This window comes from Pelodiscus sinensis, chromosome 4, assembly GCF_049634645.1.
Source record: "Pelodiscus sinensis isolate JC-2024 chromosome 4, ASM4963464v1, whole genome shotgun sequence".
Classification (NCBI taxonomy): Eukaryota; Metazoa; Chordata; order Testudines; family Trionychidae; genus Pelodiscus; species Pelodiscus sinensis.
The window spans coordinates 30,315,951-30,340,289 of record NC_134714.1 but is presented as its reverse complement, the minus strand read 5'-3'; the positions used below and the strand labels follow the sequence as shown (position 1 = coordinate 30,340,289).

Below are 24,339 nucleotides of genomic sequence, written 5' to 3'. Positions count from 1 at the left end.
TATATACACTGGACTCTATAATATACTGCTAATAATATAAAATGGTGCAGTAGATCTTAAAATACGGGATGATAGAATTATATTTAGAAGAATCCCATGTGCCTGAAGACTGAGTTATCTTTGACCGAAAGCCTGTAATATAATCTCTGTTAATGAACCATTGTGCTGTTGTGGAGCCACACTAAAGTCAGTGGATTCTATGCAGGTGTCAGAGTTCATCTACATGGATCAAATTGCAGGTTCTGTGTGTGTGTGTGTGTGTGTGTGTGTGTGTGTGTGTGTGTGTGTGTGTGTGTGTGTGTGTATGAGAGAGAGACTGACTGACTGACACACTATCTGATGTAATATTTATAAAAAATGTTAGATATGGTTTTAATTTTAGTTTCATGCCTAAAATTGTAGAGCCAAATCTTGCCAAGAGATGTTAGTATGGAATTCATATTATAGTTGAGAGTGAAACATATGTATTTAAGCAAAGAATTCAGTAGTTTGCATCTTTATTAATACAAAAGCACTTTTAATCTTTCAGTCTAAAGAAAAGTTGATAAACAGCCTAAAAGAAGGCTCTGGTATTGAAGGACTAGATAGTCTTACTGCAAGTACCATGGAACTGGAAGAACTGAGACATGAGAGAGACATACAGAAGGAGGAGATACAGAAATTAATGGGGCAGATACAGCAGCTGAGAACTGAGCTCCAGGTAGATACATTTATACACAGCCTTTGTAGCTAACTACATAAGTATGTGGGATTGCAGTGTCTTTCATACTGCTTGTATTGTTACTACTATAATTGTATTCGACACCTTATTGTGATTGGAATAGCTATTATGCTAATTTTAACATTTATTTATTAGGGTGATTTCTCAAGGGTGAGAAATGGTTTGTCATTGATACTTCAGTTTCTCTCCAGTCTCCTTGACCGTTCCAGTTCCTAGGCTGTCTGAGAGCATAAGTGTTGCCCTTCCTGCTGTCTGTCTGCCCTGCATCCCAGTCCCACATTGAAAGGTGGTGTTTTAGCCCAAACGACTTTCATCAATATTTCTTTGGAGAATGAAGGATATGCCTTTTTGGTCTTTTAAGCTTGTTGAAGTCCATGGAAATTGTAGTGTCTGGGCAGCCACTGTTGTTTTGGTTGGCTCCAAAGACAATGTGGAGGGAGAGGTGTGGGTCACATGCCTTCCCAGATTGCTGGGAAGGATGGGCCCCTTCCCTGCAGAGCATTTAAGTAAGGAAGCTGCCCTGAGCAGGGAGAAACGTGGACAAGAGCAGGACAACAGCCTGCAGCTGCTCTGAGTTGCTTCTGCTTTAATTCTGCCAGAAGACACAGAGAAACAGATGGGACCTGCACAGAATATCTGTAGCTTTTCAGAAGGGGGTGTGCTGTCAGGCACCGAGGACGTGACTCGAGTTATTCCACGGTTGTGTCCCTCATTAACAGGCAAGGGTTGTCTGTGGTCAGCCCTTCTCACCAGGTAGACCTGTACTTCATGGCAGAGAGATGTCAACCTGAGGACAGTACAAGAAAGGAGGCAGTCAGTTTGAGGTACCTAGAAAGAAAACACAAACAAATACACATATGAATATGAAGTAATATTTTTTTTAATGTGTGTATTTGGTAATTTATTCAGGCTAAGGTTCATTTTTCTTGAGAGCATTGATGCACAAAAAAGAGAGCTAAATCCAACCTTTAAGATCCACTCTGCAGGAGTAGTGTTTGGTATTACTACAGGGCTAGGTCTGTGGCTTGATGTTATTGGAATGATAACATTTCTATTCTTTTTTTAGGATACGGAGGCTCAACAAGTAAGCGAAGCCGAGTCAGCAAAAGAACAACTTCAAGATCTCCAAGAGCAGATAGCAACCCACAAAATGGCCAAACAAGAAGTGGAGGCTGAACTGGAACGGCAAAAACAGGTAATAAGTTATTGAGAGTTGAGATGTTGTTTTAGGCCATATACAACAATTGCTTTAAAAAGCATTTTGGCTTAAAAGTTGCCAGAGTTACTATGGAGTCAAAGGAGAATGCGTCTATAAAGTTTAAAGAGAAATTGACAGCCATTTTTTCATGCATCAATTGTATTTGAAGAAATTTGGTTTTTAATTTAATAACATGGATGATTTGTGTTGTGGTCTGGGTTGTTGTGGGCCCAATGATTTCAATAGGAGTTATTTGCCATTGATTTAAATAGCTACAGAATTGAGTACTGTGTGTCCTGCAGTTTGATCTGTGCAGCTCTTTCTTCAGCTCTGGTGATTAGGGACTGGAGGTTTGTAGAGTTAATTTCAAAATAGCGTTGTCTACACAGCACTTATTTCAAAATAAATTGCTATTCCGAAATGTCCTTTATTCCTCATGGAATGAGGTTTACAGGGACGTCAGAATAGCGAGCCCGTTATATTTTGAAATAACAGGTGCTCTCAAAAGATGCAGAATAGCTATTTAACTCTGCAGTGTAGACCTAGCACAAGAGTTATGTCATTCCCCAGCTTTTAAATGCTTGAATTTTGTAAATGATGTGATAGGATTATGCAATTGCATTGTTACTTAATTGTTTTTCAAATACAAATATTTGTATTTGAAAGATTTATATAATATATATGTCATTTATATAGTCTAAAATTGAAGATACTTTGGATAGACTAGTGGAAGAGACTTGGATATACGGGATTAAAATACTTCTGGGTAGACTGGTGGATAGAGACATCTATTGGTATAATGAGATAATCCATCAACAAATTAACTTTTTTCCTATCTATTTTTTGCTAATATTTAAATATATTCCTACTTGCATATAAGTGTGTTCGGTAAGAAGAAGTGATGATAGAATGTCAAAGGTATATCAGAACATTACCCATCACAACAGTGAAGGTTGGAGGCTGTCAGTACTCTGAGAAGTTAAAACATTCCTGTTGTCGTCTTCTGACTTCACTTGAAGTTTTGCCAGAGTGTTGCTGGGCTGGTTCCATATTGTGTTTTTTAAAATGAATTTGATTGAGCAATGTTGCTCAGTTTATTCCATTGTTATGAATACATGTATTATGTTAAGCCTTCACTGCCTAATCAACAGGGATTCTATAAAACTGTTTGTAATGGAAAAACTCTTAATTTGCATTTTTTACAGAAATCTTTAGTTTCATGTTTTGTAAAAAAAAAAAATGTATGCAGTAGAACCCTGTATATCCAAATCTGTTGTTTGGCTTTCCATGTTAATCAAACCACAAGCCACCCAGGGGCTGACAGCAATGGGGCTTGGATGGTCAGCCTCTGGGTGGCTGGTGGTTCGAATATGGAAAATGGAAATATGAATATCCCAGATAAAGTAGGTTGGAATAAACAGGGTTCTATTGTATATAAATAACACATAGATTTCAGCTGTTATATGTATTGTAACTAGGGTGTTTCAGTCACAGAAAAATGTGGATCTTTATAGTTTATTGAAGAATTTTGGTGGTATTGTGGAAAATCTAGGTACTCTGCTACTCAGTTACCTTCTTTCCTTCAGCTGTTTTTGTAAATATGAATTAAGGTTATATAGTTTAGCATTGTTAATTAAATTTGGAAATAAACTAGCAATGATTCTAAATCATTACTCGAGTGTAGATTCCTATTCAAGAAGTCCTTCTAGACTTGCTTTGCTGTCAAGTTGAGTAACATTGATCTGATGGAGGCTAGTCTTTATTCTTCATACCAGTCTCTTCGAAGGGGGTAGATATTGTGAATGTAAATGGTAAAATTCTTAATGATATGTTTAAAATTTTTGTTCTGCACAGTCAGAATACACATTCTGTGACTTTTCTATAGATATGCATATTGATGTGTTTAAAATAACTAACAGAAGTTACAGGATTTACCTTCAGAATCTACAACTTATGTGCATTTGTTGTATTTCTTGGAATTGCAGAGGAAGGTTTATAAAACAAAATTTGACAATCCCAGATCCTTTTGGTGAACATTTGAATTACAAATCTAGAGGAAAAATAAGACACATTTCAGAAAAGAATAATGCAGGTGTAATTCTCAAAATTATCAAGTACAAGAGAACTAAGCACAATTTTGAATCTGCCTTCTTCAAATTTCAGAAGCTGTCATTTCAAACTTTTGTAGCCTGGTTTGGGAAATCCAACAGATTTGTATGCAGGAACCCTAGATGATCCAGGAGTTCCCCACTTATAGCTGTCTGTAAATGTATGTAAAAACAAAATAGCTTAAATTTTATAGAATGTAGTTGAAATGACAGCATAGATAAATAGTGTCTTTTTGTATGAGAGAGTTTGTGTACTATCTGTTTGCTCCTTTCATATTGCCAGTGAGATGGTTTAAACATTATCTAAAGAAAAATATTGAAGCACTTAAAAATGGGTTACAACAGAACTTTTGCTACCTAATTCATATAAAGGACTTCAGCAAGTTTTGATTACGTTAGCCTGTAGCAGTTTGAAAATAATGTGCCTACTTATGCAGACATTTTTAGAATCCTTTGTCCAAATATTGTCGGTCTTGGACTGCTTATTGTATGGTATTAATAAACTGCTAACACAAAGATTGAGATAATTGAGCCATATTACTCCATTAAACTTCAAGCAGAAGTCCACAGTGATTTGTGAGGAGTTTTGTTTTCAATTGAGGATGCTAAGAAGTGGATAATTGACTGTTTGTATACAATTTGTATCAACTACATGATTAATCAATAAGGGGCCCCACTGTGGCTCTGCAGTTTAAATGTAATAGTTGCTGGGTGCTTTACATTTAAACTGCAGAACCATAGAAGGTGTAAGTCGGGGACCCGGCACATGCCTAGACTGAGTAGTCTTGGCTCCTGCCAGGTTCCGGACTGATGCGCCTCTGCCTTTTAAATGTAGTAAGAGCCAGGCGTCTTATCGGGTAGTCAACTACTCAACTAGTTGCTTACATCCCTGCTTTCAATCATGGCATAATACAGCATGTTGTTAATGGCTAGTATGATTAGGCTCATCATTCAGTTGAACACAGATGAGTGTTTGTATCTTGATAGGAATTTTTGTTGTTATAAATAAGTAACCACTGTTAAGAGAGAAAATAATGAGGAAGGCTGGAAAGTGTACCATAGTGCTTGGAACAATTTATTTTATTTTGTAGGATTTTCTGTCCTTTAGAATTTACATTTTAATTAGCTGCTAGCTCTAACTAATTACAATTCAAAAGTTCAGGTCTGCTCTAGATGGATGACTAAATATTTATTATACCAAAGCAGATGGTAGAGTGTATCCTGTTACCTCTGTCCTTATGAGTGTGGGGGTATATCCTAAGGCACTGCTATATCAAGAAAGACAGAGGTGGATTGGAAAACAATATGGAAATTTTCTTTTATGTTCATTTAATAAATGGAAACTTCCATTTTAGGGACATTGTTGCAGGACTGATCTCTTTCCCAATCCTAAAGCGTGATTGCAGGAGGGGGGTTGAATGTCGCAGCCCCATGGTTGAATTGGAAGGAGTGGTCTGTGGCTCAGAGCTACATGGATCAGTGCATGCAGTCCTAAATATGACCCTTGATAAGTGTGGTGCAGCCTAACAGCCGCAGTTAGTACTACAGCCCTTGTTGTCAGGAAAATGCAGCTCAATGTCCATAGTCCGTATAATAGTCCTTGCTCCTGGGCAGTGAGATCCAATAGCCAGAGTCTATATGATAGTCATTCCGTCAGGGTAGTGCATCCCAATGGCTAGAGTCATACTGTAACCCTTACTCTCACGGTAGTGAGGCTTAATAGCCAGTGTGAGAGTTACTGGCAGATTGGACCATTGCCGCAAAGTGGGTGGTGGCCAGAATAGGAGGATCTTTTCCACCAGGTCTCAACCCAAGGTTCTGTCAGTGGCAGGTTTATTCGCCACAAGCTCAGCATGGGTCCGACTAAAACATGCCACGCCTTGGCCCAGTTTGGCCCTTGTTTTCCCTGCAAAACTTCCCTGGGTCGCTTCCTCCCTGAGTCTCTGAAATCCTCTATCTCTGGCACTCCCTGGTCTCTCCATTCTCTGTAACCTCCCATGTCTGTATGTCAGAGTCCATCTCCATCCAGTTGGCCTCCATGTCTTGGAGTGCAGGCCGTCCCCTTTCAGAAGGTATCGATATACCTCCTTACCCTCCATTGGTCAGCCCAGACTGAACTGCTCTGCTTCTTTTTCTATCTGGGCTCCAATGGGTGCATGCCCATTAGAGCTGGGGGTTGGGTGGGGGCATAGTCTCCTTGGCTAAGAAACAAGGGTTAACCCCTGCTGATATACCTTGTCACAGATGCAATGTGTTATAAAACCCAAATTATAGGTAAATGTGGTGCTAAATGTGACTAGGTGCAACCTGGAACAAGGGTACCCTCTGAATCTTCTGACCTGCACAAGCAGAAGTGCTTTCCCTCTTTCTCCCCCCGCCCCCGTTACATGAATGCTTTTCCTAGCCACTCACAAATTAACAATAGAGAGACTCTAGCCAATTCCCTACAGCTTACGAGCCTAAGACCTCAGGGCTGTACCATCCTGCCTTGGTCAGAAGTCTGACTAGCATAAGTTTATAACCCGGTTCACCACTCCCTTGAAAAAACATGCACCAGCTATTGCTCCTGGGCAGATTTCCCAGCACTTCAACCAAAATGCACTGTTCTGTATAAACACAAGACAGACTAAAGAAAGATTTTAAGTGTTTGATCTGTACACTTAATACTTATGTTGGATATTGAAGAAATAAAAGTAGAGTCACATCTGAGCTCTGTAAATGAGACAGGATTTGAAACAAGCAATGTCTCACCCTGATGGAATTCTTCCTGAATACATAGAATTCTTCCTTCCAGTCTGGAATTACCTCTCCAGACATGTTCCGAGGTGGTGAGTTGTGGGGAGGAGAGACCAAGTTAAGAAGTCACTACTACTCCATTTATAGTTTTTTCCAGGTTGCTGGAAATATGGATCAAGCAGTCTCCATTTCCTACCTGCTATCTGAGAGGTCTCCACTATATAGGTTTCTTGTGCATGTGTATTCCCTTTAATGGCCCATTAACTCCTCTGTCCATTGTTGCTCCTGAAAGGCTGATACTGGGTGGGTACGTCTAGACTACATGCCTCTGTCGCCAGAGGCATGTAGATTAGGCTACCCGACATAGTAAAATGAAGCGGCGATTTAAATAATCGCCGCTTCATTTAAATTTACATGGCTGCCGCGCTGAGCCGACAAACAGCTGATCAGCTGTTTGTCGGCTCAGCGCAGCAGCCATGTAAATTTAAATGAAGCGGCGATTATTTAAATCGCCGCTTCATTTTACTGTGTCGGGTAGCCTAATCTACATGCTTCTGGCAACAGAGGCATGTAGTCTAGACGTACCCAGTGTTCCCAACCTCACAACATGTTTCTGTAATACACACATGGCAAAACTTCATAACCTTGTACAGTAAACTTCCAATAATCTAGTACCTTTAGGACCCAGGGGGTGCCGGATTATCAGATATGCCGGACTATCGTAAGGGGGGGCTATGAGGGTCTGGAGTGGGGTGGGAGGGGATGCCACCCCAGACCCCTCATAGTCCCCCCTTACGATAGTCCGACTCTGCCCCAGGCGTCCCTGATTCTGCTGCTGCTGGTCAGTTTCAGCAGCAGCTGAATCGGGGATGCCTGCAATAGAGCAGCTGGGGTGCTGTCGGGTTGGTCCCGCAGCGCCGAGGGGCGGCGCTACAGCATCAACCCAGCAGCACTACAGCTGCTCTTGGGGACGCCTGGGACAGAGCAGCTGGGGTACTGCCCGGTTGGTCCCATAGTGCTGCCCCTCAGGGCTGTGGGACCAACCCGGCAGGACCCCAGCTGCTCTGCCCCAGGGGTCCCCGATTCAGCCGCTGCTGAAACAGATCAGCGGCAGATTCCAGGAAGCCTGGGGCAGAACTGCTTTGCCTGGGGCTTCCTGGAATTAGCCGCTGATCTGTTTCAGCAGCGGCTGACTTGGGGACTCCTGGGGCAGAGCAGCTGGGGTACTGCCCGGTTGGTCCCACAGCGCTGAGGGGCGGCGCTACGAGAACAACCCCACAGCACCCCAGCTGCTCTGCCCCAGGCGTCCGGATTCAGCCTGCTGGTGAAACTGACGATGCTGGTCAGTTTCAGCAGCGGCTGAATCCCGATGCCTGGGGCAAAGCAGCTGGGGTGCTGCCGGGTTGGTCCCACAGCCCCGAGGGGCAGCGCTACGAGACCAACCCGGCAGCACCCCAGCTGCTCTGCTCCCGGCTTCCCCGATTCAGCTGCTGGTCAGTTTCAGCAGCAGCTGAATGGGGGAAGCCTGTCCAGCTGCCCCAGCACTTCCGGGTTCCTGATGGTGCCGGACCATCAGGCGTCCCGGGGCATTGGATGCCGGACTAATGGAGTTTTACTGTATATAACAATAGTCCATACAGTCCAATAGGATATTTAAGTTCAAGCCTTTTAAAATGATACCTCTCAAGACACACTTTTTATACAAAATATATCCTAATTTTCACCCTGGTAATTATGTAGGGTACTGTTTTGAGCACAGAGTGCCATACTTAAGATGGTTGTATTAATGTACATATCTGTGGCTTTTTATCTATGACGATTGTTTATTTAAAGTGTGGTTGAGGATGGGTAAGATAAGGATTTTTTTTCTTTTTTCCTTGCATACTCAATTATTTGAAAGGCGAGTTCAATTATGTGCTGCTCTAACAGTAGATGACTAAAGACAGATTTTTTTTAAAAAAAAATCATTGTAAACATGCTAAGCTTTTAAATAAATGGGAATTTAAAAGTACTATACAAAAATGGTACTAACAAGCTCTATAGTAATTTTCACCATTCAGTCAGTTGCTCTTTGCTAAATCTCTTCCTTCACTATGCTGTCTATTTAGACAGTTTTTCAGAGTAAAGTACAGTCCTCTACTTGAGAGTAAAGCCTAAAATGGTGGCTAAAATGTCACCCAAAATACTTTCTAAAGGCTGTCTATTAATCCTTTATTTTGTAACTGGTTGCAATTAATTTTATAGGAGCTCCGTTATAATGAGGAAGAATTGTACCGGACAAAGAATACTTTGCAAAGCAGAATACAAGACAGAGAGGAAGAAATTCAGAAACTCAGAAATCAGGTAATTTATTTGCTTTTAAGAATATTTAATTCTGTTAAGCCATTAAAAAGGTGATAACACTGAATTACCTCCTTTGTTTTAGTTTACACTTTTGGTTGAATAAAGCTGTTTTTCATCTGTTTGTAAAGCTGTTAAAATGAAATTGTCAGATTTCATTTTACATATTTTGGTGTTTGTGCAATCCTTTTAATCAAGTGTGCTACTCAGATTCCAGTAATGAAACTGCACATTAGATTTGCAGAAAATCTATTCTACAATGAAAATTAACTTTTGAGTAAATATAAAAAGTGAACAATATAAAAATGTCTGTCTTTAGAAACATAACACAAGAATGGTCATAATGGGTCATACCAAAGTCCATCTAGCCCAGTATTCTGTCTTCTGACAGTTGCCAATGTCTGGTGTCCCAGAAGGAATGAACAAAACAGATAATCATCAAGTTGCTCATTCCCAGCTTCTGGCAAAAAGAGGCTAGGGGTACCATCCCTGCCCGTCCTGGCTAATGGCCATTGAAAGGGAATGTATTGTTGGAGGTAGGCCAAGGGCTGTATTGTCTGGTGAGACCCTGTATGCAAGCTGATAACTGGAGAATAAGATGCTGAATTCATACATTTTTTCATATGAAATAGCAAAGAAAGTTATTGGTGATTGTATGGGTAGTATGAATTTCGGAGCTGGATCCTGTTAATGTAACATTTACTGATATGTTTCTTGCAAATTATATATAAGGCCGCACAGTTCAAGGTAGACTATTCAAGGGGAAAAAGACAATCTAGTGTTAAATACTGTTTGCTGTACATATTGGATGTCAAAGGACTTGAAAATTAACTTGATATATTCTTTGAACCCAATGGGATTTGTTTTCCTGATGCTATCTCACTGTTAAAAATCATGTGTGTGCGCACGCGCACGCACACTGTCAAGTACAAATTTGCGTTTGCCTGAATGTGAATAGTCCAAGGTCATTCTGGTATCTCACTTTAGATTTTGTTCTAACACTTGAAATCTATAATGAGAGATTCTACTTACAGCTATTTAGATGATTAGATCAATATCAGTATATTAAGACCTTTGTATACTAAACCAGGAATAATATCTTGTATTTAGCACCAGTTCTGATTCTGTGTAGGGGTTATACTTACATTTAGTAGTCCAAGGGATGCACAGAGTTTCTTAATGCTGGTCAATATTTAATACTCAATGTTTTGTCTCTTAAGGAATTTAATTCCTTCATCAGTATCTATATAATGAATGGTTTTAATTTTCTGTCTCTGATAACTAGTATGTAACCTTGTCTTTGTAAGGGGGAACATAAATCCATTACTTGTTACTACAGCTCTGTCTGAGAAATTCAAGATCTCTTGAGTGTAAACTGTCAGATCATGTTTGTTTACCAAGACTTTGTAGATGTTTGAAGCCTTTCTGGTAGTAGTTGCCTGAAGTGAGAAATCTGGTGCTCACCCCCTTTTTGAGGCCACATATTGCATCTTCAAGGAGAAGAGAGGCAAGGAAGATGCACACATTCTTTTTCACTACTCTAGTTTGCACTGAATGGATTAAACCATCAGGAAATACTCTGCCAAGCAGACAAAATTTGGCTGATTTTTTTTTTTTCCTGGACAGCCAAACTTAGCTAGGTTTCCACAATCCTACACAGTTTACAGAATGAATCTTGAGTGTTTAAGTCATACCGGTCCGGTAGAGGTCAAGGTGATGTCTTGCACAACTGTCAACATAGCAGTTGTGTCATTGCATGTCATTCAATACGTGTCTTGAATTGTGCACTGAATCTAGTTAGAATCTGGATAAAAGCTTTAAAACAGAATCATTTAGAAAAGATCTACATCAAGTGTCTCCTCCCTTGTTTTCAAAAAAATCTCTGCAAATTGGACCTTGTGGATCATATTGCCTTAGGCTTGGTCTACAGTACAGGCTTATGTCAGTATAGCTATATTGTTCAGGGTTGGTGGAAAATACTGACTGAATTCCAGGTGTAGACAGGAGGGCGTCTCCTGTTGCCATCGCTATTGCCTCTTGGGAAGATGAATTAACTCTGCCAATGGGATGGGAGTGTCTTCACAAAGCAGTGCAGCTATGCCATTGCAGTGCTGTTTGGATAGACAGACTTAGTCTTATTCTTCTCCCTCTGCTGTTCATATCCAGTGCCCATGAGCCTTACCTCTTCCTAATTCTCCTTCACATATGTCCAATTTCATGCTGCCTTTCACGCTGCCCCTTAAACTTGTAACAGCCTCCCAGTTAACTAGCACCACGTTCCCTCACATCCCTCTTCAATATATCTTTTTAACTGTCTATTCTATGCTGCTTGAAGATGTAATGGTCATGGGCTGATCAGAAATGTATTCCTACTCATTCCAGTAGACTGTTGGGCTAGAATTTGTTGTTAAATGCAAATTATCTATTATGCAGCAGTATTCACATGGGGGTAGCACTTTATATTTACTTATTTGCCAGGAACTTCCTGGTGAAAGCAATAGTCAAAGCACAATGCTTCTACAATTAAATTTCTCTCCTTTTACATTTGTTAATGATAGTAGTAGTAATAGCTATTACATCATCAAAATCCTAAGGCATCCCACTTCTCACATCAAACTCTTTCCTGTAGGACTTTGGAGATGAACTATTTCAAAAGCTAGATTTAATTATCATGTTTAATCTTCTAGCTTAGATTTTGCACTGACTCTTTTTTCAGCTCACGAACAAGGCTTTGAGCAGCAGCAGTCAGTCAGAGCTGGAAAATCGGCTTCATCAGTTGACAGAGACTCTGATTCAGAAGCAGACCATGTTGGAGAATCTCAGCACAGAGAAGAACTCCCTTGTCTATCAACTAGAACGCCTTGAGCAACAGCTTAAGACTATCCAAGGCAGTAGTACCAATGGACCTACGATTAATATGTCAGGAATTGACAGCAGTGAAGGTAAACATAGAAGTGTGTGTGTGTGTGTGTGTGTGTGTGTGTGTGTGTGTGTGTGTGTGTTCGTTCATCTTAACTAAGGACTCTTGCATTCCCTATTGATTTCCCTAAATATTTCTGTATGTAAGAAAAATATTATAATTGAATTTAAGTTGATCTTTCCCACTATTACTGGTACAGTTGAAAATACCCAAATAAAGACAGCTGTTTGTTATAAGGGCAACTTTTTAAGTGAACTTAACAAACCAAAACTTCATTCTTAACCCTCATGCACGCACGCGCGCGCACACACACACACACACACTGTGATTGATATTATAGCAAGCATGGTCTTTTAACATTAGTTAAAAGTACCAGTCCAGGGACTTTGCTGGACCACGGGAAGTCAATATTGTCTAGCAGCATTACCAACACTTCCAGTTTTGACTGGGCTCTAACAAGACATTTAGGAGAAAATTTGAGTTAAATAACAGCACAAAACACTGAGAGCCAGGACTAATGGCTGTAAACAAACTTTTATGGGACCACGGGAAACAGCCTATGATAAGTGGACATCTGGCCAACTAAAATCATGCCAGACACGGATGTTGCTGGACCCAGAGTGTGCCGGAGTAGAGAGGTTCAACGTGCACTTAAGAAATTACAATGAAGCAAAGAAATTATTTTGGAGTATAAAACATCAGAACTGGTTACTAAAAATGTGTATTTAGATACAGAAATAGAATGAATAATTCCTTTCTGGGCTACATTTTTACTGAACTATAATCTTATCCAACAATTCCTGACACAAGACATGCCTTTTTAAATACACAAAATTCATCTTTAATTTTCCTTTGTGCACTGAAAATCTTGAACATTTCAAAAAGCTGAAATTAATTATGAAATTATATGTAAACCCTGTATAGACAAATAAATAATGTACCTGGAAAGTCGTCTTTAGCTTAATCAAATTTGTTTATTTGTTTCATATAGGTGCTCGCATGCGAAGTGTTCCTGTCCTTTTTAGCGATGTAGATGCTAATGTAGCAGGAATGTATGGAAAAGTTCGCAAAGCTGCAAGTAGTATAGACCAGTTTAGGTAAGAGTACATAAATCTTAAAGGAATGTTTCTCCTCTTGAACTAGTCCTTTATACAGTTTTCCTCTTCAGTACACCTTTTATTTTTTAGTTGTTTCCAACTGTATAGAAATAACTCTACAATTAATATGGTACAAATTCATATTAAATATTGACATGGGAAATTCCTATTAATTTTATTTCCGTTATATCTTGTATTTTACCAACTTGACTGATTTTTTTTTTTTTTTTTTTTTTTTTCCCTAATAATCAGTGGCCCTGACTGAAAAAAGTTTCCCACTCCTGCCTTAGGTCAATTTGTACCTTGATATCTCACACAGAAACAATGCTGGTAGACCTACTATATTAAGGATATATTAACAAAGAAAAGAAATGAGTTATTTGCAAGATAAATCATGCAACATATGAACAAATGAGTTAGTCTGTAACATACTACCATGTACAATGGATCAGCACTAACAACATGTGTTAGTTGTTGCCTTTCTCAAATCCTTTTAATTTTTTTTAAATATCAAAGAATAAATCCATGCTGTGAACTAAGTGTCCTCACAGTACGTGCCTAGAATGAGTAAAAAATTGCTCTGGAACCACCAACCAAGTTATTCTGATCTCTTGTCTCAGGAGCCATTTTGGGAATTTAAGCATAAATCATTTTCATTTGGGAGTAAGAGTTTTAAACCAGTGGTCAACAACCAGTCGATCGGGATCTATCGGTAGATCTTGGAGGCTCTGATAGGAGACCCTATCTAGTTTGGCTGAGGGGCTGCCCTGCTGGTCCTGCCCAGAGACTCAGAGCTGCCCCCTGGGAGCCTCCTGCTTCTTGTGCAGGGTGGGGGAGACAGAAGCAGGGGGTGCTGATGTCACTCTGTACCCCTCCCCTGTACCCCATCTTCACAAAGTGAGGAGGGCAGAGCCTCAGTGAAGGGGCGGGGCAGGGGCAGAGCCTCAGCAACGGGGCGGGGCAGGGGTTTTTGGGTTTGAGAGAGATCCTGGACTGACTTAAATTTTAAAAAGTGATCTTGTGCTTAAAAAGGTTGGAGACCACTGTTTTAAACCCTTGAAAACCAGGATGAATCTGGTGCACTTCTGTAGTGATTTTAATGTTGTAAGGGTTATAATATCATTGCTTCCTTGATTAGCCTGTTGTATTTGACACACTGATTCAAATGTTATTTCTATATTCGTATTGTCACTTTCCCACTAGCATATTTTTCTTTTACTAAAGCATATTTTTCTTTTACATCATGGCCTAGCAATCTTCTGATATGATGATCTTCATGTTGCATTAGTATTAGAATTCTACAACGCCATTCAATTTCTCATTTATAACTAAGTGTAAGAATGATACAGATCTTTCACTAAGACTTTCAAAAGAACTTACAGCAGTTAGTCAACTAGATCTCATTGTAAGTCAGTGGTAGTTAGGTGTCTTAACTCCCTTAGGATTCTTTGAAAACCCTAGCCCTTGTTTCTGACAAGGTGTAATGTGACTGACTTACAGCAACAAGAGTACTGGCTTTTTATTGTCAGAAAAAGTACATCTGTTTTGTGTTCTGACTAAAGACTAATTTCTCTGAATCCAGTAGCTGTTAATAAAAAGTAAAGTTCAAGAGGCAGAAATGTGGAAAACTATATGTATAATACCAGTTAGTGTTTACAATTTTATGTGGGTTTAAAATAAAAGAATAAGAGTATTTTTCTGTTCTAATATGTGTATTATACTTGCACAGCATTCGACTAGGAATCTTTCTAAGGCGATATCCCATAGCAAGATTATTTGTAATCATTTATATGGTGAGTACATTGTTGTACAGAATTTTTATAGTCAGTTTTAGCTAATATCTGCCTTCATCTGAAAAGTGTTGAATCGTGTATAAAAGAAAAAGGGTATATAAGGGTGCAGGCTGCAGCACCCCCCAAAGCAGGCTGGGTTCTTGAGTCATGTGGCTTGACGATATATATATATATATACATTCTTGCTTTGAGTTCATAGTGTCTTTAATGTGCATTTCTACGTGACTAATGGTGATTTTAATTTGTAGTCTCATTGGTAAAATATAGTACACTAGAACAAGGGTGGGCAGTAATTTTTGGTGGGGGGGGCTACTCCAAGGCTTTGGAACGTGGTCAAGGGCTGCAATTTTCTGTGGAGGGGGTTAGGTGCAGAAGGGTGCACGGGGTAAGGTACTGGGGTGCAGGAGATTGTGTGGGGTCTGAGAGGGTGTTTGGGTTCAGGAGAGGATTCTGGCCTGGGGGAGGGCGTATGTGTGTGTGGGGGGGGGTTACAGAGTCTGGGATGGAGTTGTCACCTGGGGCAGGAGATGCAGAGGGTTTGGATGGTGATCTGGGGGAAGGAGCTGGGGTGCAGGAGGGGTTGGGGTGCCAGTCAGGTGGTGGCTGGGAAGAGTTTTCCTAAATGTCTCCTGGCCAGCAGGCTGCAGCACCCCCCAAAGCGGGCTGGGGTCCCTGCTTGCTGTAGTCCCAGTCTGCTTGAAAATACAGGCGGCTCCCTCCATGTGGCGCTCAACTCGGTGTGAGGAAAGAGGCTTGCGCTACCTGAGTGTCTCAGGCCAGTATCTCCGCTCTGATTGGCTGGCTGTTTCCAGGCAAGAGAAGCTGCGCAATTGGCTGAGGTCTTATTGGCAGGTTGTTTCTGGCCAGTAGGAGCTAAGGAATGGGCTGGGAACGAAGCCTCCCTCTCCCTGCAGAGCAGATTGTGGCAGAGACAGTGTTTGAAACTATTGCAGCTGCTGCCTGAGGGTCCTGGCAAAGTGGTCCGTGGGCCAGATCAGGTGGCGTGGTGGGCTGGATCTGGCCCTGGGCCGTATTTTGCTCAGTCCTGCACTAGAAAATTTACTTGGCATTGCTCAGGTCCTTAACTCTAAGTTTTGTTTTTCTTCATTTAAATTATTCTTCTGGGGTTGAAGGGTTTGGTATGCAGGCTGCCCTGGGGAGAGAAGACAACCCCAGGCCTCTTACTACACAGCTTGAAGCCTGGTGAGAAGCACCTGTCCATGGTCACTGCAGTGGGCACAGCCAGGAAAAGGGTGCATGTTCCCAGGCAGGAGGACAGACAGACAGAAACAGATAAAAACAAATTCTCTGAAATGTATAGTAGCTAGCTGCCCCTTTCTGCACTTCTTTCCCCTGCTTGCTCAATGGGATTATAGCTGTCCCCCTGTGGTCATTTTGCAGTATAACTCCCTCCTGTCAGACCCATCCATTTTCATTTTATGAGAAACAGTCAAATTCCTTGCACGTTGTCTTGGCACAACCAAAACTTGACCTGGCTTTTAGTTATAAGAGTAAGCTGCATACCAAATTTGGTGGTCCTGTCTGTTGTTTTGGATGAGTTATTGAACAAACAGTCTCAGACAGATGCACATTTCTAAAATATATAGTAAGATTTTTATGATTTAACTAGCTTTCATTAAAATAACTTGGGAAAATGATGTTTTAATAACACTTTACCTCATCTCAGTGGTTAATAATCATTTAGTTCAAATAGCTATAAAAGCAGTGAGCATGATTTTTGTCTAATCTTGGGCTACGGAAGGGAAGTTTGTTCTTCGCATCTTGCATGATTGTCAGTGAAATTTCTCCCAGTTCCACTAGAGGGTTGATGTCTCTGTTAGTTGATGTAATCAGTAGTTATATAAGAAAGCTCAGCTGCTGTTTAAAGATTTTAGTACTCTACCTCCATATTTCATGAATATGTTGCTTGAGAAAGCATAATGAAGTTTTTTAAATAAATCCCTGGGTAAATAGGGGTGCCACTCTTTGGGGATACAAAGCAACCATACCCTCTCACACCACCTCTCACATATTTTGAGTGACAGAAGGAATTTGGCTATTTTAATTCCCCCTTTTCATGTAACACTGCCATTGCACTGTTCAATAGGTGAACAAAATGCTTCATAATGAAACAGTTTAGAAACTTATTGATTGATTAATATGGCTCTGAACCACTTTCTAAGCTGGAGCTGAGTCAGTATTGTCAATTAGTCTTATATGGGACCATCTGTAATGTCGAATCAGAACCAGAATGGATCTCTCTAAGTCATTGAATCCATTCTCCTGCACTCATGGTAGGACCAATCCCCCATGTAATTCTTTTTCATCAGAGATGATCCATGCCTAGCAGGAGACATGTTAATTGTAATTAAAGTTTTTCATAATTTGCTGTAAAATACTTTTTGCCTTAGATTCTGACACAGCGTTTCTACTGTGCAAATCAGAATTTCTTTCCTTTGCTAGATATGGATTAAAATGGGAAAAAACCTTGAAACCAATGTTTCATAAAGGGAATTTAGTCAAAACATGTCTACAAAAGTAGCTGCTTCTGCTTATATTCAGATTTACAACTTTTGTAAATGATGGATGGTAGTCAGCACTGTATGATAACTCCTGTTTTCTTTTGCCAGGCATTGCTTCACCTATGGGTCATGATTGTTCTGCTTACCTACACCCCAGAAATGCATCATGATGGTCCATCTGGAAAATAAACTGAGACTCACTTTATGCTAATGCTCACTGTTTTCTGGATTGGGTGTGTTTAAAGTGAACAGTACTGAAATAAGGGAAATCTCTTTCCTGGCATTATCTATGGAAGAAAGACAACTGTCATACCTATTTTATCACTGCTTTTAAAGACTTAAATTATTGGACTAATGTTATTGCATAGCTCCTTCAGTTTGTTTAAAACAGCAGCGGTTTCCAGGGAAAAGGCAATTGTTAAGCATAGCCTTTACATTTTACATACATTTTCTGATGGTTCATGTATAATAATTCACACCTGCATAGAGGTATGAAGATTTAAAAGATAACAGCTGTATATGATACATACTAGATCATACTGGGCATGGGCTATAATCAGGGAAACTAACTGTACTTAACAATTTAAATAAATTTATTCTTTCTGTTATTCAGTCTTTTGTATTAGCTTTTGATTTTGTGAACATAGATTAGGTTTCCTTTAATCCCTTAAAATACTGGAGAATTGACAAACTGGTGCAATATCTCTTTGTAAATACCCTTTAAAAAATAAAATATGACTCATTCTTTGTAGCTTCGTCCATTAGTACAGCAGAGATGTATTTTACCTGATATGCTGAAAAGTGGTTTTTTTTTTTAATATGGTAGGAGAACTTTTACTCTTAATTTGCAATTAATTCAGACGAGGTCTTCAGCTGCTTGAAAAGTGCAATTTGCTTTTGCACTTTGTATAAGTAACTATGCTGTTAATTTTTATATGCATCTCTCATAATACATAAGCTGTCTTAGCAAATTTTAAATTTATGTGGTTTCCATCTGAAATTTTAGGCAGTTGTTAACCAGATTAAAACAATATTTTTATACAAGTATATAATCAGACATGATTTCAAAAACTCCCTATACATAATCACTGAGGAGATTCATCACTAAGCAACCTCATTGAATAATGATGATGATAAACAATAACTCCCAAATCAAACCCACGGTAATTTGCTTTCACATTAGATTGTGACATCTTGCATTTATTGATACATCGGTATTAATATTTCCCTGCATGGTGCTCAAGACTGAGTAATGAAAAGATGACTAAAAAAATTTGTCATACATGCCTACTCTGGTGATTATGTTCAAATGGAATGAACACAGACTAAGCATGATATGTTCTGGCTGGCAGGTAGTGGTGATAGTACAGCTACCACTAACTACTGGAGACAGCCTGTTGGGATGAAAGGTTAAGGCTGTTTTAAATAAATAACATGATTTTGCAAGTGTGTGGTGGTGGTTTTTCTCTACATAGCTTTACAAATGTCAATGAGCCAGTCACCTCCCATGTGCTTCTTGCTCTGCAGTCATCTGCTTGTTTCCATTTTTCAGGGCCTCTTAAGGACTCCACTTGCAAACATTTCTGTAGTTTACCACCCAAATTTTGGGGTTAGACTTTATTTGGAAATTATTTCATTATTGTAATTAAGTTGTGAAATCCACATCAAGGCCATGCTCTCAGCTTTTCCTCCAGAGGTCTCCCAAAACATCCCTACCTGAAGCCCATTGGCTCCCAGGAGAACTCTAGTCTCTCAATTTTTTGCCCCCAATGCCACAGGCTTCCCTCCTGGAGTTTGCTTGATCCTAGCAGCCATGCCCTGCCTTGCCAGGCCTCTGCTGAATTCTCTTCCTCCAGTTTGTTGGTCTCTCCCTGAGCGTCTTCCCCCATTCTACAGCTTCTTACCACTTTTTTTTTTTATAGTGGAATCAGTAGATCCTTGCTTGGTATGCTTCTGAGCAACTACAGGGATATGGTTCTCTATTACAGACTGCAAAACCTCAATGTCTATTTCAATAACCCATGAATGTGTCCCCTGAGTATTGTCCAGTCTGAGGCTATGTCTAGACTGTAGGCTTCTTTTGGAAGAGCCTTCTTTTGGAAAAGATCTGCTGAAAAAACTTCTTCCGAAAGAGAGCATCCATACACACAAGCACATAGAAAAAGCAATCTGCTTTTTTAAAAGATAGCATCCACACTGAATTGATGCTATTTTGCATTTAAGCTGTGATTACTATGGACGGAGTGGCCTCCAGGGCACCTGTGTTTTTTCCTCTTTTCTTTTCTTTTGAAAGAACTCCCTCTTCCCCGTCCACACACCTTTTCCCTCATAGAGGATTACGAACACTGGAAAAAACCCTCTGTTCTTTCAAATATACTTTCGGACGAACGCGATTGCAGTGTGGATGTAACTCAGGTTTTGTCAGAAAAATGGCCGTTTTTCTGACAAAACTGTAGTGTAGACATACCCTGAGGGACAGATCCTCAGCTGGTGGAAATTCATAGGTTTATTGAAGATGATCAATTAAATCAGCTGAGGACCCTGGCCTCCATTTTCTGTTTTCCTGTTCCTCTGATTCGTGCTGGGGTTGTCTATGTATCTGTTCACCTTATGTTGTTTACAAGGATTGCCAAAGTGGTATTTATATCATTCTATGCTAGCATACTTTTTAACCCCTTACATACATCATGTAAAGTTTCTAGCCTAATCTGACACTCATTGAAGTGTATTGAAAGACTCCCATTGACTTCAGTGGTCATCTGATTAGACTCCTAGGTTCTAAGCCTGAATTAAATATACTATCATTGACCTCATGCACAGTCTCTCTTATTTCACTCTGGGATCCATGGTAGTAGATCCTGATGCAGACCCAGAGCCACATGTTTTAATCCTCTCCTACATATACAGACAGTCACGTGTATCTGATAAAACTATCAACTTTTTGTTTAATTGACTTTTTCCAGTGATGCATAACAATAGATCTTTCAGCTTCAGTTGCTATCGTTTATCTTCCTAACACATCTCTCCTGATGGTGAGAAGGGGTGTAGCAGATAGTACAAAGGAACAATCCAAGAAGCTCCCATTTAATTAAAAAATAAAAAATTGCAAATTAATCTTGTCATTCTGTGCAAAAGCCTGGAAGCTTTTAGGCAGTGGGTGGAAAATGTTCTAGAGACAAGGAATTATTCCTTGTACGGAACTGACTACAAAAAGTGTTTAGGAAACAATATTATTTTTCTTTTCTAATATGTCATTTTCATCATGTACATTTTTATGGTATTCTATGTAAACCCATTTATAATCTACTTATAAATCATCTTTGGAATCTATACTAAAGAATATGAAAATCTTGATAAAACTGTTAATTCCAAAGCTGGGTGCATATACAAATGAAAAATACTAAATACTATGCCAGAAAATTAAGGGTTACTGTTAAAGTGGACCCTAACATCAGATGGTTCCAAAAAGTTTTACAGACTTCCTAGTTGTTTTGTTCTACTGCCCTACATCATTATGCCAGTGAATGAGAAAGCTGGGGTCATAAATCCATATTGAGGCATCTATATAAGTAGCCAGCTGAGCACTCAAACTCTTCCACACATCTCAGAAATTGTAAGTTCTCAGCACCTCTGAAAATTCGCTTTGGCTCCTAAATCCATATTCCAGTACAAACTTTGTGGGAGGGAAGTGATGGGAATCAAAGTCTTCCCATCACAGGCCAGTGATTTCATGACTAAATGGATTCACAAGTCATTACCCTTCCGAGGTGCGTGAGAAGTAGTAGCAGTGCAGTCCGCTTCTTCCCTGAGTTTGACAACCTAGCGAGGGTAGGATCCCTTCCTCACAGCACAAATTCTTAAAGCATAGCCCAGATTTTTGGGCTATGTGCTAAAAATTAAATTTAGGCCTATGTGAATAAGGGCTTGGTGTGAATACTGATTTTTTTTCCTACCTGACATGGCATCCTCTGCTACTAATAGGCCTGTGTGTTCTAAGAGTGTCTCCTTCCTTGCCGCCTTGATTTGCTAATATCTTGATTTGCAGTATGTTACTGTAATACATGAAATCAGCTGTATGTTCATTAAGGCACAGTACAAAGGAAGTGATTTCTTTGAATAACTCTTCAAATATCTGTTTATCATTGGGGGGAAATCCAGAGTTACACAATCAATATATGTATTGCTTATCAGGGTGGCTGAGCAGCAGCTGTTGCTTTACCATAGGCATCAGATTTGTTTGCTTCTATTGTTTCCTCCTGAAGGATCAACTGCAGTCTAACGGAAAACGTACCTTAAGTCAGATAGAAGGCTTGAGGGGGAAAAAAATCAAGGATAATTTTTTTAAAGGGGTTCTGCAACTGCAAAGAATAAACTGTAAATTACCACCAGTGTAACATGGCTTAATATGACTTCATGTTCTTGTATCTCTGGCTAAAGAGCAGTTTTTGTGGCATGTTCATGTATATCAAGTTAAATGTGACAAAAATGTTGGTGGAGAGAGAGAGAAGTAAGATATCTGAAGATATTTTTAACAATAACCGCAGAAAAGGAGTAAAGAAACAAACCTGACACAACTATATTTTCCTTCTATCAGCAGAGAATCTGTTGCAGTTGTTCACTGCAGTCATCACATCTCTCTGAAAGAAACATATGACATATTGGAGCAAAAATGTATTCAATACATGAAAATATATCAATTTCTGTCTTCTGTGAATATTGTAAAATTCAAATGCTTAGGACTCAGGAAATAAATGGTTCTGAAGTAAGCTATTCATCTGTTTGTGGTCACATCTGCTTTCTACAATCTTTCAGCCATTCAGATGGTGAGTGATGCCCTAAGGAACAGACCCAAAACACAAATGGACCAGTTTGGGGAGAATGCTATAGATGCACAGGTGTGACTTCAGGATTAGGCACAAGGCATGAAAGGAAAGTTGGAGGTGTTCTATAAGGGTTACATTCTCAAAAGTTTGCACGGGGTCATTTTGGAATGTGATTGTAAGATCTGGCTAAGTCTACACTTCAGGCTTCTTGTGCAAGAATGCATCCACACCGCCACATGCTTTTGTGCAAGAGTGTCCATGGCGGTATGGATGCTCGCTTGTGCAAGAAAGCTCTGATGGCCATTTTAACCATAGGGGTTTCTTGCACAAGAAACCCCTGTTGCCCGTCCACACTGCCTTCTTGTGCAAGGGGAGAGGAATAACTCTTGAGCAAGAATTCCTCTTTTCTGATGCTTTACTGTAAATTTACTTGCACAAAATGTCGTATTTGTGGTTATTAACTGACTATGCTACTCAAATGGTTCAAATTCTGAATGGGCAAATTTTGAGAGAGAGTAGGCAGCTTTTAATTAGAAGTCTGAGTATAGAAAAGTCAGGATCTTTTATGTTTGTGATTTAAATTTCTCTAATCAAAGAAAAGCAAGACCAAACAGTTGCTTTGGTATAAATCTTAAACATCATCAATTTTATTTGTGTTAAAATTTAATTCTTATTCAATAGAAAGCTAAATTCTCACAATTTGAAAATGCTACTTGGTGGCTTAAAATCAAATTGGTCTAGAAAACTCTCTTGTTTAGAGCCAAGTTCATTCAAGGCAAATTGATGCAGGGAATTAATAGCATTCTAGATTCCATTATGTCTCATAGATGATTTCAGTGACACAGACACACATCCTGCAAATTGACAGATTTTTCTGATGGATTTTTTTAGTTTTGAAGTCAGGAAGCTAGTAAGACTTCAATCTTGCTTTTGACATCCAAACAAGTACTTAGTCTCCAATGGGACACAAGGACTGAAAAAAGCCTCAAAATGGAGAGAGAGGGGAAGAAAAATTGGGCCAATTTGGGGTCTAATATGCCAAGGCTTAAATCCAGAGTAACTCTAGTGAAAATAACAATTTCTCCTGGTTTGTGAACATAGCTGATACCAGAATGTGTCCTGTTGTTCAATATCCTATTAAGAAAAGGAAAATAGCACCGTAAAATTAGATTTTTGTGCAACTTTGGATTGCTCTATACTACACAGAGTACTTCAAAGGGATAACTAAATCCTAAAGTGCCTTATTTAGAAAATGAAGCTTGTTTGTGAGCATTTGTGTTCATATATTCTGTGGTTACTGACTAAAATTATTATAAAAGGATACCATCAAGCAGTGTGGAATTGCACCAGATAGCCTTTATCTTTGCTGCTGGGAATCAGCAGGCTTTCTTCTTCTCTTCCCCACTGAAACTGTGGGGCTGTGTTTACTCTGGCAAGTTTTTCAACAAAAGCAGCTGCTTTTGTGCTATAGCTGTCTACACTGGCCGCTTGAATTTCCTCAAGAACACTGACGATCTCATGTAAGAAATCAGTGCTTCTTGCGGAAATACTATGCTGCTATCCTTTTGCGCAAAAGAGCCAGTGTAGACAGATTAGATTTGTTTTGCGCAAAAAAGCCCCGATCGCAAAAATGGCGATCGGGGCTTTCTTGAACAAAACCGCGTCTAGATTGGCACAGATGCTTTTCTGCAAAAAGTGCTTTTGTGGAAAAGCGTCCGTGCCAATCTAGATGCTCTTTTCCGCAAATGCTTTTAACGGAAAACTCTTTCGTTAAAAGCATTTGTGGAAAATCATGCCAGTCTAGACGTAGCCCCCACGAAACAAAGAGTAGTAGGAATTAGTATTTTCCTTAGTGGATCACAATCATGTTTAAAGATAAATTACATGCTAAACAAAAAAGCCAAGACACCAAAATTGCCTATTTGTCTCTACCAATAAGTGAAAGATACTTAAGAGAATATTTTCCAAAATGGTCATCTGATGTGGAACTCTACAATCTGTATGTAGATATTTTAAAAAGTGGCTTGATTTTTTTTCAAACCTAGGCAAGTACTTGCAGCTCTTATTGACTTCAGATCAGT

General features: G+C 39.6%; 1 protein-coding gene and 1 long non-coding RNA gene across 3 annotated transcripts in view; one reads left to right on the top strand and one right to left on the bottom strand.

Moving 5' to 3' along the window:
- The window catches only part of GOLGA5 (golgin A5), a 33,481-nt gene extending 11,277 nt beyond the window's left edge, over window positions 1–22,204 (top strand). For both annotated transcript variants that reach the window (XM_075926684.1, XM_075926685.1), the window contains 7 exons: window positions 530–700; window positions 1,788–1,916; window positions 9,008–9,106; window positions 11,820–12,045; window positions 13,015–13,120; window positions 14,850–14,913; window positions 17,544–22,204. In XM_075926684.1, the coding sequence (XP_075782799.1) occupies window positions 530–700; window positions 1,788–1,916; window positions 9,008–9,106; window positions 11,820–12,045; window positions 13,015–13,120; window positions 14,850–14,913; window positions 17,544–17,624 (876 nt within the window). In that variant the 3' untranslated portion in view covers window positions 17,625–22,204. The remainder of the gene's footprint in view (window positions 1–529; window positions 701–1,787; window positions 1,917–9,007; window positions 9,107–11,819; window positions 12,046–13,014; window positions 13,121–14,849; window positions 14,914–17,543) is intronic.
- Window positions 700–22,064, bottom strand: LOC142829088 (uncharacterized). The gene is made up of 3 exons (XR_012903323.1): window positions 22,001–22,064; window positions 3,855–3,969; window positions 700–1,508 (listed from the first exon to the last, which is right to left on the bottom strand). It is a non-coding gene; the product is annotated as an uncharacterized LOC142829088 (long non-coding RNA).
- Window positions 22,205–24,339: the final 2,135 nt, after the last annotated feature.